At 45.0% G+C, this 14,239-nt stretch overlaps 1 protein-coding gene across 8 annotated transcripts in view; it reads right to left on the reverse strand.

Moving 5' to 3' along the window:
- Nucleotides 1-14,239, reverse strand: part of VGLL4 (vestigial like family member 4) — a 175,038-nt gene that overhangs the window by 32,484 nt on the left and 128,315 nt on the right. For all 8 annotated transcript variants that reach the window (XM_021071114.1, XM_021071118.1, XM_021071113.1 and 5 more), the window contains one exon: nucleotides 7,993-8,182. In XM_021071114.1, coding sequence (XP_020926773.1) covers nucleotides 7,993-8,182 — 190 coding nt within the window. The remainder of the gene's footprint in view (nucleotides 1-7,992; nucleotides 8,183-14,239) is intronic.

The following is a 14,239-nucleotide window of genomic DNA, read 5'->3' on the forward strand; positions in this document are numbered from 1 at the left end:
ATGATTCTAAAGCACTTCCCTGGCACAAGGGAACCTCCTTTGTTCTCATGAGGCTCTCACCTGCACAGAGACGCCGCTTCCGCCTCTTCAGGGGAAGAGCAACAGCTTCTTCCTCCCACCGTCCAGAAGGGAACCCTGGCTGAGCTGGGCAGACACGCTGCCAGGACCCCTAAGCACTGATGGGCCTTCATCCCTTAGGCCACTGCGTCCCCTTCACTGCGCCCTCGCCAAGTCTCTGCCTGGCATCTCCCACGCATCTTCAACTCTGCTGAGACTGCTCACAGAGCAGATGGTCCCAACCACAAGGCCTTAAGGTCCTTTATCAAATGATCCACAGCAACTGGATACATACACTATTTAATATAAATGTAACATGGCTGTCATGCTCGTGAGCTCCAGGAACTGTCAGCCTGGGTTACCAAGCCAGCTCTGTTACCAACCAGCTAGCTTTGTGAACCTGAGCCTCGGTTTTACCACCTGCAAAAGAGGGAGAAACATAGTAGCCACATCACTGCGCTGTGCCTGCGGAAGAGGTGAGATCCTGCCTGTGAAGCATCCCCAAGGTGCTTGTGCTTGTACACAACAAGGCTCAATAAACAGCCAAGGTCACAAATAAGCCCTGATACAAAGGCTCTCATGAGGCTGGGACTCTCCGCCAACCACTGTTTTTAGTGATGCAAAGTTCCATCTACCCTAGGGCTTGCGTAGACACAAACACTGCAGTAACATGCTCTGCCCATACATATGTGTTACTGTGTAACATATGTACACAGTACTGTTTACCTTTCAAATCCCCAGTTGCTAATAGAGTCAAAGGATTAAAATAACACCAACTCTTCAATTTCCTCTAGGTCTGGTTTTTTAATTGAACCATAGTTGAACAATATTGTGTTAGTTTCATGTATACAACAAAGTGATAAACATACATACACATATACTCTTTTTCAAATCCTTTTCCATTATAGGTTATTATAAGATACTGAGTACAGTTCCCTGTGCTATACAGTAGGTCCTTGTTTATTTTATATATAGTAAAACCCCGTACCTCTAATTTATCCCTCTCTCAACCTTTCCCCTTTGGTAACTGTAAGTTTGTTTTCTATGCCTGTGAGTCTGTTTCTGTTTTGTAAATAGGCTCATTTGTATTATTTTTTAGATTCCACACATAAGAGATATCATATAGTATTTGTCTTTCTCTGATTTACTTCACTCAGTATGATAATCTCTAGCTCCATCCATGTTGCTGCAAATGGCGATATTTCATTCCTTTTTATGGCTGAGCAATATTCCACTGCATATATATACTACATCTTTTTTATCCATTCCTCTGTCATTTATGGACATTTAGGTTGTTTCCATATCTTGGCCACTGTAAATAGTGCTGTTGTGAACACTGGGGAGCATGTATCTTCTCGAATTTAGAGGTTTTGTCTTTTTGGGATATATGACCAGGGCTGCGTTTGCTGGATCATATGGTAATCCTAGTTTTAGTTTTTCAAGGAATCTCTACACTGTCTTCCACCAATTTACATTCCCTCTGGATCTAGCTTTAAGTTGAAATGATGAATTGCTGCTGCTTCTTCTTTCATGGAGTTTGTGGAATAAGCAGTCCCTTGTTGGATGTCCATACACATTTGTAATAAAGGCACTAAAGAGGTCAAGGAATGGAGAATCAGCAAAGAGAGCATGATGATGTGGCCGAGGATTATGTGTGTACTTCACAAACTAGGTACTTTCAAGCACCTGAGGTACCAGCTATACCATCAACCCCACTGGGGGAAAAGAAACCCAGCAATAACCATGTTAGCCAGTAATCAATAGCTTTTTTGTTTGTTTGTTTCTATTTTATGCTCAGCACTTGATTTCAAAGGCCTCCTCCAACCTTCTGTCAAGCTTCAAGAATTACTGGTTTTGAGTTTGTCCATTTTTTCCCTCTTTTTCTGTTTACCCTTATGGAGTCAAGAGTAAAATAACCAAGGCCAAGGGAAAAAGAAAAGGAGTAAGACCAGTAAAGGGAAGAAGAAAGCAAAGGAGAAAGAAGAAGAGAAAGGGGAGGAACAGGAGTTCCTGTTGTGGCACAGTGGTTAACGAATCCGACTAAGGAACCATGAGGTTGTGTGTTCAATCCCTGGCCTCGCTCAGTGGGTCAAGGATCCAGCATTGCCGTGAGCTGTGGTGTAGGCCAGCAGCTACAGCTCTGATTAGACCCCTAGCCTGGGAAGCTCCATAAGCTGCAGGAAGCAGCCCTAAAAAGGCAAAAAGACCAAAAAAAAAAAAAAAAGAAAAAAGAAAAAAAAGAAAGAAAGAAAGAAAGAAGAGGAACAAAGAAAACAAAACAGAGGACCCAGAGCCTGGAGACCACACTCCAGGGAACCCAGAACTGGCGACACCAGACTTGACAAGAAACTGGACAGACGTGGCCACGGAAAAGACAGCAACAGGGGGCACATTTCCCACCAGGATGGGATTTCCAAGGAGTACACCGCTGAGAGATGCCGTGATTTCTTTTGAGGGGTCCTGCCTCTTTCAGCTTGGATGGTTAACCAGTCTGGTTAATGCTACAGCCAGTGACCATGGCTTTGATCTCAGTGTGAGCATATGGGTTCTGCCCTGTTCTGAGGCCAAGGGCAACTACTTTGCAAACATATATACCACAGATCAAAAAGAGGATGCCTCCTGCAACTGGGCCAGAGCTCAAAGAGCACATTCTCTGGATGGTGGGTCTAATTTTCAACTCAACACAGAAGGTATTTAGCACCTGCCCTGTGCCAGACACTGGCATGATCAAGTGACATCCTAAGAGTTCCCTGGTGGTATGGCAGATTAAGAACCCGGCGTTGTCACTGCAACAGCTAGGGCTGCTGCTGCAGCACAGGTTGGACCCCTGGCCCAGGGAACTTCCACATGCTATGGGGTGGGCAAAAAGGAAAAACAAAGCGTCATCCTAAATATGTGATGTCCATCTTTAAGCTGCATGTAATCCTGTCTTAGGTAAGATACAGATGTGACATAAGTGATCACTGGTTTTGGTGTCACACACAGTAGTGTTGATCCCAGCTCTATCATCACTTTGGACACATTCCTCTCAATTCCTCTTCTCTTTCTTTCTTTCTTTTCTTTTTGTAAGGCCACACCTGCCGCATATGGAGGTCCTCAGGCTAGGGGTTGAATTGCATGTGTGGCCACTGGCCTACACCACAGCCATGCCAGATCTGAGCTGCATCTGCAACCTACACTGCAACTCACGGCAACACCAGATCCTTGACCCACTGAGCGAGGATACAGATTGAACCTGCATCCTCATGGATACTAGTTGGGTTCATTACCACTGAACCACAATGGGAATTCCTATCCTCCCAATTTCTGCTTCTGAAGAACACACACACACACACACCCCTACACACCATCTTAAAGGGACACATTGATTGTCAGGGCTAATGAGATAACATATTTACAATGTGTGGCATGGTACCGGGATTTGGTACAAACTCAACATGTGTTCCCTCCCTCTCAATGGTGATCGAGTGACCACGGCAGCTGCACACCATCACATACACACAAAAGTGAAAATGGTTCATTTCTGAAAGTCATCTCTTCAGCACAGAGCACTTACCATATTCTACCAGCTGAGCAGCCTAAAGTCTCAAAACCAGTATGAATTTAGCACGTTGTTGTACTGTATCAATTGTTAGCCTTCGAGTTTTTAACTGCATTATAAATGTACAAGACGGTCTATTGCATTATTATTACAAAATGCTGGAAACTAAGAGTCCAAAGAAAGGAGACTGGTGGAATGAACAGTGGCACCCGCACAGGGCAGAGTGCTATGCAGCTGCAAACAGGGGTGAGGAACTGGCCTGAAGAGATTTCCATCATACGTTGTTGAATGAAAACACCTGAGCTCAAATGCCCACATGAAGTATGGCACCTTGTGTGTAAGAAAGGAAGGGAGGAGTTCCCGTCGTGGCGCAGTGGTTAACGAATCCGACTAGGAACCATGAGGTTGCGGGTTCGGTCCCTGCACTTGCTCAGTGGGTTAACGATCCAGCATTGCCGTGAGCTGTGGTGTAGGTTGCAGACGCGGCTTGGATCCCGCGTTGCTGTGGCTCTGGCGTAGGCTGGTGGCTACAGCTCCAATTCGACCCCTAGCCTGGGAACCTCCATATGCCGCGGGAGTGGCCCAAAGAAATAGCAAAAAGACAAAAAAAAAAAAAAAAAAAAAAAAAAAAAAAAAAAGAAAGGAAGGGAACCAGAAAACATTCACTTATCTGCTTACTTTAACAAAAAGAAACACAAGGAGTTCCCTGGTGTCTCAGAGGGTTAAGGATCCAGCATTGTCATGGCTGTGGTGAGGGTTACTGTTTGGCAAAGGTTCGCTCCCCGGCCCAGAAACTTCCACATGCCATGGAGGCAGCCAAAAAAAAAGAAAGTTAAAAAAAAAAAAGACACACAAGAAGGATAATTGCCTTCAGGGAGGGGGAGGGTAGACAAAAGCCATGAAAGAGATAGGGAGGGAATAATACTTCTGTACAGTTTTGACTTTTTCAGTACTTTTCAGTACAGTTTTGACTTTTTTTCCTTTCTGTTTTATTGAGACAGAATGGACAGACAATACTATTCCCCACTGAAAGGAACCAGGATCCCATGGAGAAATGGCAGATTCCAGGCGGGGGCTGGGAGGTCACACGATGAGCACCTGGTTCCCCAGACAATAAGACGGTACTCCAAAAGAGAGGGGTAGGGGCATGTAAGAAGGATGCATGAGTCACTTAACAGGGCTTCGTATTTGCCAAATCAGGGATGGCTACTTACTGAATAAAATAGGAATCTGTGAGTCCATATAGATGATAGAGGCAAGGGAGAGCTATTCCTCACCTGATCGTACTTGAATACCAGGGTCATAGATAAAATTACTGACATTCCCGAGGGACAAATTCCACTCTACCCCTCACCTCATACCTTAATCCATTTTCTTTCTAAGTTGCAGATAGAGAACTTTTCAACTTCTAAATAAAACACGCATGTCCTTAACACCTTTCTTAGGGAACCAAAAAAACAGAAAAGCAACAAACAAAACAAACAACCCCCCTCCTCCACCCACATGCCAAAAAAACCCTCAAGATCACTTTTTTTTTTTTTTTTTTTTGCTTTTTAGGGCCACACCTGTGGCATATGGAGGTTCCCAGGCTAGGGGTCAAACTGGAACTGCACCTGTGCCAGCCTACACCAGAGCCACAGCAATGTCAGATCCTTAACCCACTGAGCAAGGCCAGGGATTGAACCTGCGTCCTCCTGGAAACCGCTTCTCTCTTCCCCTCCTCCCCAAATCACGTCAGATGAACGGCAGTCATACCCTGCAGCTTCCTACCCTGGCTCAATCTCCCTATCCTGCTATTGGAAAATAGCTCAGTAGGATGGTTATACATCAAATGCAGACAAAGCATGCATCTTTGAGACCTCCTCCATATGAATCTGTAATTTAACATAGAAAACTCCTTGGACATCTTAAATAAAAAGAAGGGGAGACATACTATAACTCAAGTAAGAAACAGTTCATCAAATCCAACAACCCAGTTATAAGCATACTACCACACTGAAGAAGAGGTGCAGCATCTTTTAAATCTGCTGTGAGAAAAACAAACAACGGAGGTCTTGTTGCGGCACAGGAGAAACGATCTGACTAGGAACCATGAGGTTGCAAGTTCGATCCCTGGCCTTGCTCAGTGGGTTAAGGATCTGGCATTGCTGTGAGCTGTGGTGTAGGTCACAGATGTGGTTCGAGTCTGACGTTGCTCTGGCTGTGGTGCAGGCCAGCAACTATAGCTGTGATTTGACCCCTAGCCTGGGAACTTCCCTGTGCCCCGAGAGTACAGCCCTCAAAAGCAAAAAAAAGAAGGGCTGCTATGAAACCAGTCATCTAATATTTAAAAAACACGTGAGGAGAGAAATAAAAAAAAGAAAACAGACAGAAATATCAGTAATGTTACTGATATAAGGAACTACCCCACTGCCCGCCTTTCCTCTCCGGGTCCAGGGAGTTGGCCCAGAGGGTGCTGTTGGTTCTATTTTTCTACACCTGTGCATGGTGACAGCAATTGCGAGTTGCTTGTGAACTTGATAATTCTATTACTTACACTTTAAATTATTTACAGTGACATCACAGATCCGTGCATCAAGGTCATATTCGTAATCACCCAGGGAGTTACAAAATCATTTTCTAAATGCTTTGACATTTTAATAATATTAATAATGATGAAAGCTCTGCTTACAATCTGCCAGGCACCGCGCTAAGCACTTACAATCGCCTGCAAGGAATGAACCACAATCACTCCCACTGAAAGATAAGGAAGCTGGGATTTGCACCCAGATTTTCTGACAAAAACTCACACTTTCAAATAGGACATTCACCGTAACCATGCTCTTATCCACTGTTGTTACCAGTATCTGAATAATGCACTTATTAATAATAAAAAGTAATGACTATCATCAAGTGTTGTATTGTGCCAAACTTCTGGCATAGTTCCATGCTACGGCCCTGAAGAGTTCTATACATGAACAACTGTCATTTAACAAAGAAGGATGTGGGGCCTGGATAAATAAAGTGATTGTCCAAGGCCACACAGCTGGTTAGTGGCAGGAATAGGACTTCAACTAAGGGATGTCTGACTGCAAACAGTCACCTCCTCCTTCCTTCCTTTAAAAAAAAAAAAAAAAAAAAAAAGAGGACCAAATGTCTCTTATTTGGGTTTGGGGAAAAGGAATGGGAAAGAGATTCCTAGTAACAAAAGAATGAACTCCAAACAGTTGGGCGTCCAGGATCTAAATTACGAGCCTCGCCTTGTTTGTGAGAGGTCATTGTTTTGCAGTGCTTATTGCTGGATTCCTGATCGTAGCAAATTCCAGGGCTCCAGACTGCAGGCTCAGCCTCTGACTAACACTACAGTGATTTATTGAGGATAAATACCTCTGTCAGTGTGTCTTATGACTGCACACAACAGTCCAAGCGGGCTGGAATGCCTGCAATGCTGAGGGCCGCTGGCGCTGTCAGCCCCCTCTCACCGCGCAGGGCCTCTGCCTCCGCCAGTTTCACGTTCCTGCCAGAAACGGCAGCATCCTAGGAAGAACTGGGGAAGCTGAGCATCCTGAATGATCACTAAACAGTAATTCACGCAGGGGGAGGGGAAAGGAGCAGGGCCTTTGACCCAGACAGACAGCTATGCCTTCAGTCAGAGTGATCCCCCCTCTGCCATGAGGCCAGGACTCTGATCACACCCACTGACCAGAGAGCCTGGTTGGTGCCACCAAGTCCTGCACACACATGAAGAAGCACCCCACACCCTCTGCGAGATGCATGTGTGAGAAATGCAACGGAGAAGTCACAACACTGCGCATGGACTCACACTGGTTTCCAAGTACAAGCACAAGGAGGTCGCACGGAGTCGGAGGCCTTCATATCACAAATAAGAACACTGGAGTGCAGGGCGTTAGGCGTGGGTACCTCCCACCTAAGGGCTCCTCCTCATCCCAAACACAGGAAGCCATCTCTCCCACTCTGGGAAGGTTCAAGCGTACACCGTGAACACACAAGGTGAGAACACGCACTTGTTCACGGGTACAACTCGAGACTCCTGAGCAAGACACTTCACAGAGACAATGGCTCAGCTGCCGGCCGCCCCCTCCAATCACCCCACTCCCAGCACCAACCTGCACATCAACACACACTCAATCTACCCTCCCAACAACCAGCATGAGTGGTACAGGCGGAAACAAGCAAGGTTTTCAGAAAAACGCCCCAAGACTCCTGCAAGAAAGTTAATGCCCACAGGGAACACACGCAAGTGGTGGCACAAGCTAGCTGGGAGGAGATAAGAGGCCATTGTTTCCCCAGTTACTCAAATCAGTTTAAAAGCCTAGTAGTGGGCATCCTTGCCTTCAGAGTCAGCCCCAAGTTGCAATCGAACAGCGGCCTCGCTTCAGAGACAGGGAACTTACAGGTGGGGGGCAAAGATGCGACTCATCTTGGAAGCATGGTCGCCCTCACAGTCCAGGTCGTCGTCCCCGGGCTCCACACTGAACTTCCTCTTGCTGGGACTGATGGGCGGGGGCCCCGTGCGGTGACCGGTGAGGGCCGAGGCCACGGGGAGAGTCTGCAGCCGGGGCTCCCCCCTGAGAGCAGCTTCACCTGCAAAAAGAGAGAGACTCGTGTCACGGACCAGGAGCGACGCCCCCAGCCCGGCCCCTGGCCCCCGGCGCCACGCCAAAGAGCTCCCAGTGGAAAGTTCTGGCACTGTGACGGGCTGCCTGCCATTCTCAAAACACGGCCGGGCCCATGGTGAGCTGCCAAGCATGAGACACTGTACATAAATGTGGTTTCCCAGCACAATCCTTCTTTTCTCCCCAGCTGGTACGGAGATGTAATTGACATACGACATTGTGTAAGTTTCAGGTGAACAACATACTGCAAAACATCACCACCGCTAACACCTCCATCAAGTCACAGGAGCAGATTTTTAGGGTAGAGTTTAAAATAAAAAGTTGCAATAAAGTAAAACTGCAGGGAGAGGGAGTTTTGACCATAAACCATCTCAAAAGTTAATTTAAAACATGAAAGGTCTTTTGATTTGTAGGTATTCAACTCCATACATATAAGAAAATGACCTAACAGTGGGTTCATTAAATCACTAAACTCACTTTTCTTGCTTGTTACATTTTTATTATGTTTTGGATACCCCCCTTTTTTTAAGAATGAGGAAAATTTATGGGTTAATAGTTCACATATTTGCCCCCCCAAGTTAAAAAACACATTGTTTAATGAAAAACAAACATATTTTATTCTTACACTAAAAAAGGCATGTTAAAAATATTATGATTATGATCAGCACCAAGTTTCTGTGTAGAATTTGTCAGGAACTTAACGCACAGGTGCAGTTCTCAAAACATTTTCAAAGTTAGACACGTCCGTGATCACATTTCAATCTGATTCAACATCTTGGTGTTTTTCGGTTCTGTCTGAGACAGGCTTTGGGCAAAGCGATAACTTTGTGCTGCATTATGAATTAAAATAAGCCCAACCTTTCACAAGAACGGTTATGTACTTTCTAAAACTCATAAACAAGAGTAAGTTACTTTAATAGAAAACTTCAAGCATACTAAGTCACATCGTGGGGCAAACCTAAGTTTTTCACAAATAATAACCCTTTTGTTGTGCTGTTTGTATTGGTCTCTGAGGCCTGACCAATTTTGTTTCCACTTGGTCACAATCTGAGGGTCCTATTAGGATAGAGCTGACTTTGCCTGAGGCCTGTGGTACCTAAGAAAGGAAATCTTTGTTTGCTACACTAATTTTCATATCATTACAGATGTGTGGACTGTTTCAACAGCCATTTACTTCATGCATGTATGACAAATAAGATTTTGTTAGGGAGAGTGAGGTTGAAAAGGACCCTTCTTAATGTTTACCAGGAAAAATAAAAATTTTGCCAATTTGGTCAGCAAGATATAAATGAGCAAGTATACAGTGACCCCCTAACACACCTCCAGTCAGGGTTTCTTTTAAGGATTCTGGCCCCATGGCGAACTGGAACTTTCCTTTTTTTTTTTTTTTTTTTTTTTTTTTGCTTTTTAGGGTCCCTCCCAAGGCGCATGGAAGTTCCCAGGCTAGGGGTTGAAACGGAACTATAGCTGCCAGCCTACACTACAGCCAAGGCAGGATCCAAGCCAAGTCTGCAACCTACACCACAGCTCACGGCAATGCTGGATCCTTAACCCACTGAGCGAGGCCAGGGATCGAACCCGAAACCTCATGGTTCCTAGTTGGATTCGTTTCCACTGCACCACGATGGGAACTCCTGGAACTTTCCATTTTAAATAAAATACCTTAAAAAAAAAATCAAAAAACCCAGCCCTATGCTGGCCTGCTACACTCAGAAATTCAGTGGATTTTGGTTGACCTCTATTTTCTATTAAGTCATTTTTGGTTCTGACAAACAAATAGCAGCACTTATATTGATACCTTGATAAACGAGGAAACTTTTTTCCCATAGCCACCCCTCTGTCCTGACCTCTCCTTCCTCACAGAAAGGGGACAGGACATTTCCAATGGGGAAGGTGGCAGCCATGCTAACCTTTGGAGGAGCCCCGATAATATACCTGGGGGGACACAGCAACTGCAAGTGAAGCCTCCAGGAGGTACAGAGCCAGCACCCCCTCCTCCCCAGGGTTTCTCCACATCCTGGCAGGAGACTCAGGGTGAGGAGTGCTCTGTGTGGACCCCTGGGCTTTGGGAGCCATATTATCAGGTGCCAGATGTGTGGCAACAGCCATTACTATGGAAAACTGCCACCACAGCAACATCACATCCCTTCCACAAAAGGAAGAGTCACTCGTCACCCGTGCAAAATCCTTGGCGTCGGCACAGCATTCCTGCCCCACCCCCAATTTCAATCCTTGGACAAGTTCTTGGGCTTGTTGGCATTTTAAGTTCATCCAGCAGAGCTATCACTTACCTTTGGGACCAAATTGCTGAGGTCTGGCCAAGAACGTCCATAGCTATCTTTTGAAAAGTGGAGATGTGTCACCTGGGGAGTAAAGGACCCATGAAGGAACCAGGTGGTCCACCTCTCTGGGGGGGGGAGGCATCCTTCAGATTTTATGGGTACAGGCATGCTGTTAGCACTGGGGGTCCTTATACACACGGACTCCTTCATGTGACAGATGAGAAAACTGTGCCTCCAAACATGGAGTGACCTACTCAGGGCCATGGGGAAGCCCGTTGACTATAGCAAGAACCACGCCCTCTGCCAGTCAGACTAACTCCTCCTCCTAAACCCTGTGCAAGCCCCACCCACGGGACGGTCTATCAAGTTTTAAAAAAAGCTTCTAGAGAAGTGAGGTTATGCAGGCACTTGGATTCATCAGAGTCCTATTAAGCTCCAGCTCAGCTTTTAATCAGACTGTGTACATGTGAGTGTCTATTACACGCCGAAGGCTGTGGGAAGTGCTGTCAGAAAAACAAATGATGAAATTTATACAGACCCTGACCACAAGCATGGAAGGGAAAAAAATACACACCAAAAGGAACTTATCATGGGTGTACAAAAGACTTTGTTCTTTTGTACTAATGTAATCTAAATCTCACAAGGGCTTGGTAATTGAAAAAGGAGAAAAGATCTTTGTCAAGAACAAACTGGAGGAGGGAGAGTTGGACTGTCTGGGGAACCCAGTATTTTCGGTTTCTCCAGTTGGCTTAGCTACAATTGCCTATTTCACTTTTTTAAAACTCACAATTCTAACTAAAGAAGCTCAACTTTTAAAATGTACTTGGCCTTTTAAATGAAGATAATTTTCCGCAGGTATGTGTTACAGAAGAACAATGCCTAAGGGATACAAAAAAATTACTCAATTGCTGTCTTTGGTCATGGTGGCAGTTCTAGTATAAGGATCAAAAACAGTCCTTAAGGAGTTCCTACTCTGGCTCAGCAGGTTAAGAATCCAACATAGTGTCAGTAAAGATGCAGGTTTGATCCCTGGCCTCGATCACTGGGTTAAAGATCCAGCATGGCTGTGAGCTACAGCATAAGTCACAGATGCAGCTTGAATCCTGTGTTGCTGTGGCTGTGGTGTAGGCTGGCATCTGCAACTCCAATTCGACCCCAGCCCGGGAACTTCCATTTGCCACAGGTGCGACCATACAAAGAAAAAAAAAAGTCCTTAAATACTTCTCCCAATTGAAGATGAACAAGGATTTCTTCATAAGAATCAGCATATATTAATTTCAGCAAAAAAAAAAAAAAAAAAAGCTTAACAGAGAAAGAAAAAGAAAACCACTTAGCCTTATATGATGTGCTATATAATGATTCTGGCAAAATATTGTAAGAAAATTCTGCTTTCAAAGTCAGAATGGAAAAGCAGGTGGGGGTATCTGACCCAGGAGTCTGTAGCCTTATTACAAAATCCTGTTCTTGCCGTATTTAAAAGAGTCCAAGACTCCTTATTTCCTACATTATAAAATAGCTAACACTGAAGCTTGTCTGTAATCAACTGGCACATGTTGATAGAACTGCTTCTTTCTTTGGGAACATGACACAATGGTTCATCTTAGCCTGGATCTGATACAGAAACTAACTGGAAGGCCTTCAGAACAGCACCTGTCTCTCTAGGATTGGCTTCTTCATTTGTAACATTAAGTGGTTCGATGAGCTCATCTTGACTGCCTACCTTCGGCTCTCAAAGTCTGCCTTCAACATAACGTTTATCTTCCAAGAATTGCTGGTCGAGAAATACTCAACTCTGATAGGACACACTTCACATGGTGGGAGAAAGAGTACCCTCAACTGACAGTTTACCTCATAACTGAGGGAGATTCAGTTAAAAATCAAGCACCCTTCTCAGTCTCAGTGTCCTGGCTTCACTGACTTATATTCCAACACAAGAAAGTGGTCCTGAGTCAGCTGAAGCCCGGGATAAATGCAATTTGGTCCACAAAACGCAGACGTGGCTTTTATAGAGCTGGTTGGTGGAGGCCAAGGCCCTCAACATGGAAAAGAGGCAATGGATCCGGCTTCAGAGAGATGAGTGGATCCTACGATAAAGCAGAGGTCAGCACTGGAATGCAGGTCACCTCCCCGTCACAACACCTCCTCACTGACTCTGTAGGCCAAATGCCAGGCCAGGATTTGCGACTGCATTTAAGACTGTGGCATGACTCAGGAGAAATTAATCAAAATAATGGCATTTATTATCGTTTTATGGAGATTAGTCAGACAACACAAGGCTGAAATGACCATGTCTGTGTTTATGGGACAAGGAAAGGGACCGTGATACTAAGGGGTATCTTGCTGTAACTTTTGAGGATTACTCACAAAAATTCCTCTGCCTTGCCCAGGAGAGAGTTTTCTGCCACAATTTAAATCTTTGCCGAATCCAAGATTTTATGTTCTACTCTTCTCCCCAGCCCTTCATTGTGTCTGAACCTAAATCAAAGAAAGAAAACCACAGCTTGGTCCCCCAAGTCAGCCACTCGGCTAAGGGATACATCTCCTGTCTGACCACAGCCCACGGCAACCAGGCTGACATCACCCTGCTGGCTGGGGAGCACCTGATAAAACAAATGCACACTAACATTTCACAACCCATCTCGCATCTCACATGCTCATGACGTGCAGAGCAGCAGCCCCAGCGGCTGGGGCTTATTCATTTTCTTTCAAAGAATACCTCATTGTCTCAGGGACTAGCAGCTGGGGAGTCTAGAGGGAAGTCAACCTCCCTCACACAGTTCAACTTGTGGCTATCCCCATTCCCACTCTGCTCAACTTTTTTCTTTAAAAAGGAGGGCTGTTAGACAACATGATGAACCCCCGGCAAGCCTGCAGAGATAAAAGATGTGACGCAGTGTCTGCCAGCAGTACCAGGATGACATGCGACTCCACGACTCTGTAATGAGCCCCCTTTCCCATCCCCCCTTGGGGTGCAACACAAAGTACCTTTCCCACTATCACTTGAGACTCATGGCTCTAAACTTGCAGAGCCCAAGCGTATGTTTTGAGCTGAACCTCAGCCAAAGGTCACACTTGTCCAGTCAATCAGGGGTGAGAGTGGGGTCTATGCTAGACCTCTGACTGAGCTTGGCTGGAGTAGCACTCGTCTTTTCTTTAGAGCAACAGTGAGACTGTTGAGAAAAAGAGAGGAAGAAAAAGAAAAAAAACCACAACCTGTGTGACTGCTAATAATAATTAAGGCTAACAACATCAGAGTAAAACTTGGAGAGTTGAAAATATACCATTTTAATTAGAATTTCAACTACTCCAAACAATCCATAGACATTCACTTTGTCAGAGCCTTCTTGTTTCTTGTATTAGTCTATTTTACCTTAAAAGCATTTAAAAATATGAGAAGTTATTCTGGGTTGACTATAATCCTGTAAGGAAAGTGGGGAGGAATAACTCCCATCCTACAGCCAAGGAAATTAATGTTTCAGGATGGGTGAATAGCTCAAGTCACAAAGCTGATTAAGAGAAGGGCTGGAAGAAGAAAGCTGGCATTTAGATTTCCCAATTTTCAAAATCTTTCTAGCTGTGCAGGAGTGCTTCACAAGTTAAAGGAAAAGAAGTGGGAGGAAGACAACTGAAGGCAGGAAATGGGAGAAAGAGTCAAAAGGAATGAAGGGATAAAGGGTGAGGGCAGGAAGGGAGTCTTATGAGCTGAACTGTATCCCCCAAATTCCTGTGTTTCAGTTTTAACC

The sequence above is a fragment of the Sus scrofa genome, chromosome 13, assembly GCF_000003025.6.
Source record: "Sus scrofa isolate TJ Tabasco breed Duroc chromosome 13, Sscrofa11.1, whole genome shotgun sequence".
NCBI lineage: Eukaryota > Metazoa > Chordata > Mammalia > Artiodactyla > Suidae > Sus > Sus scrofa.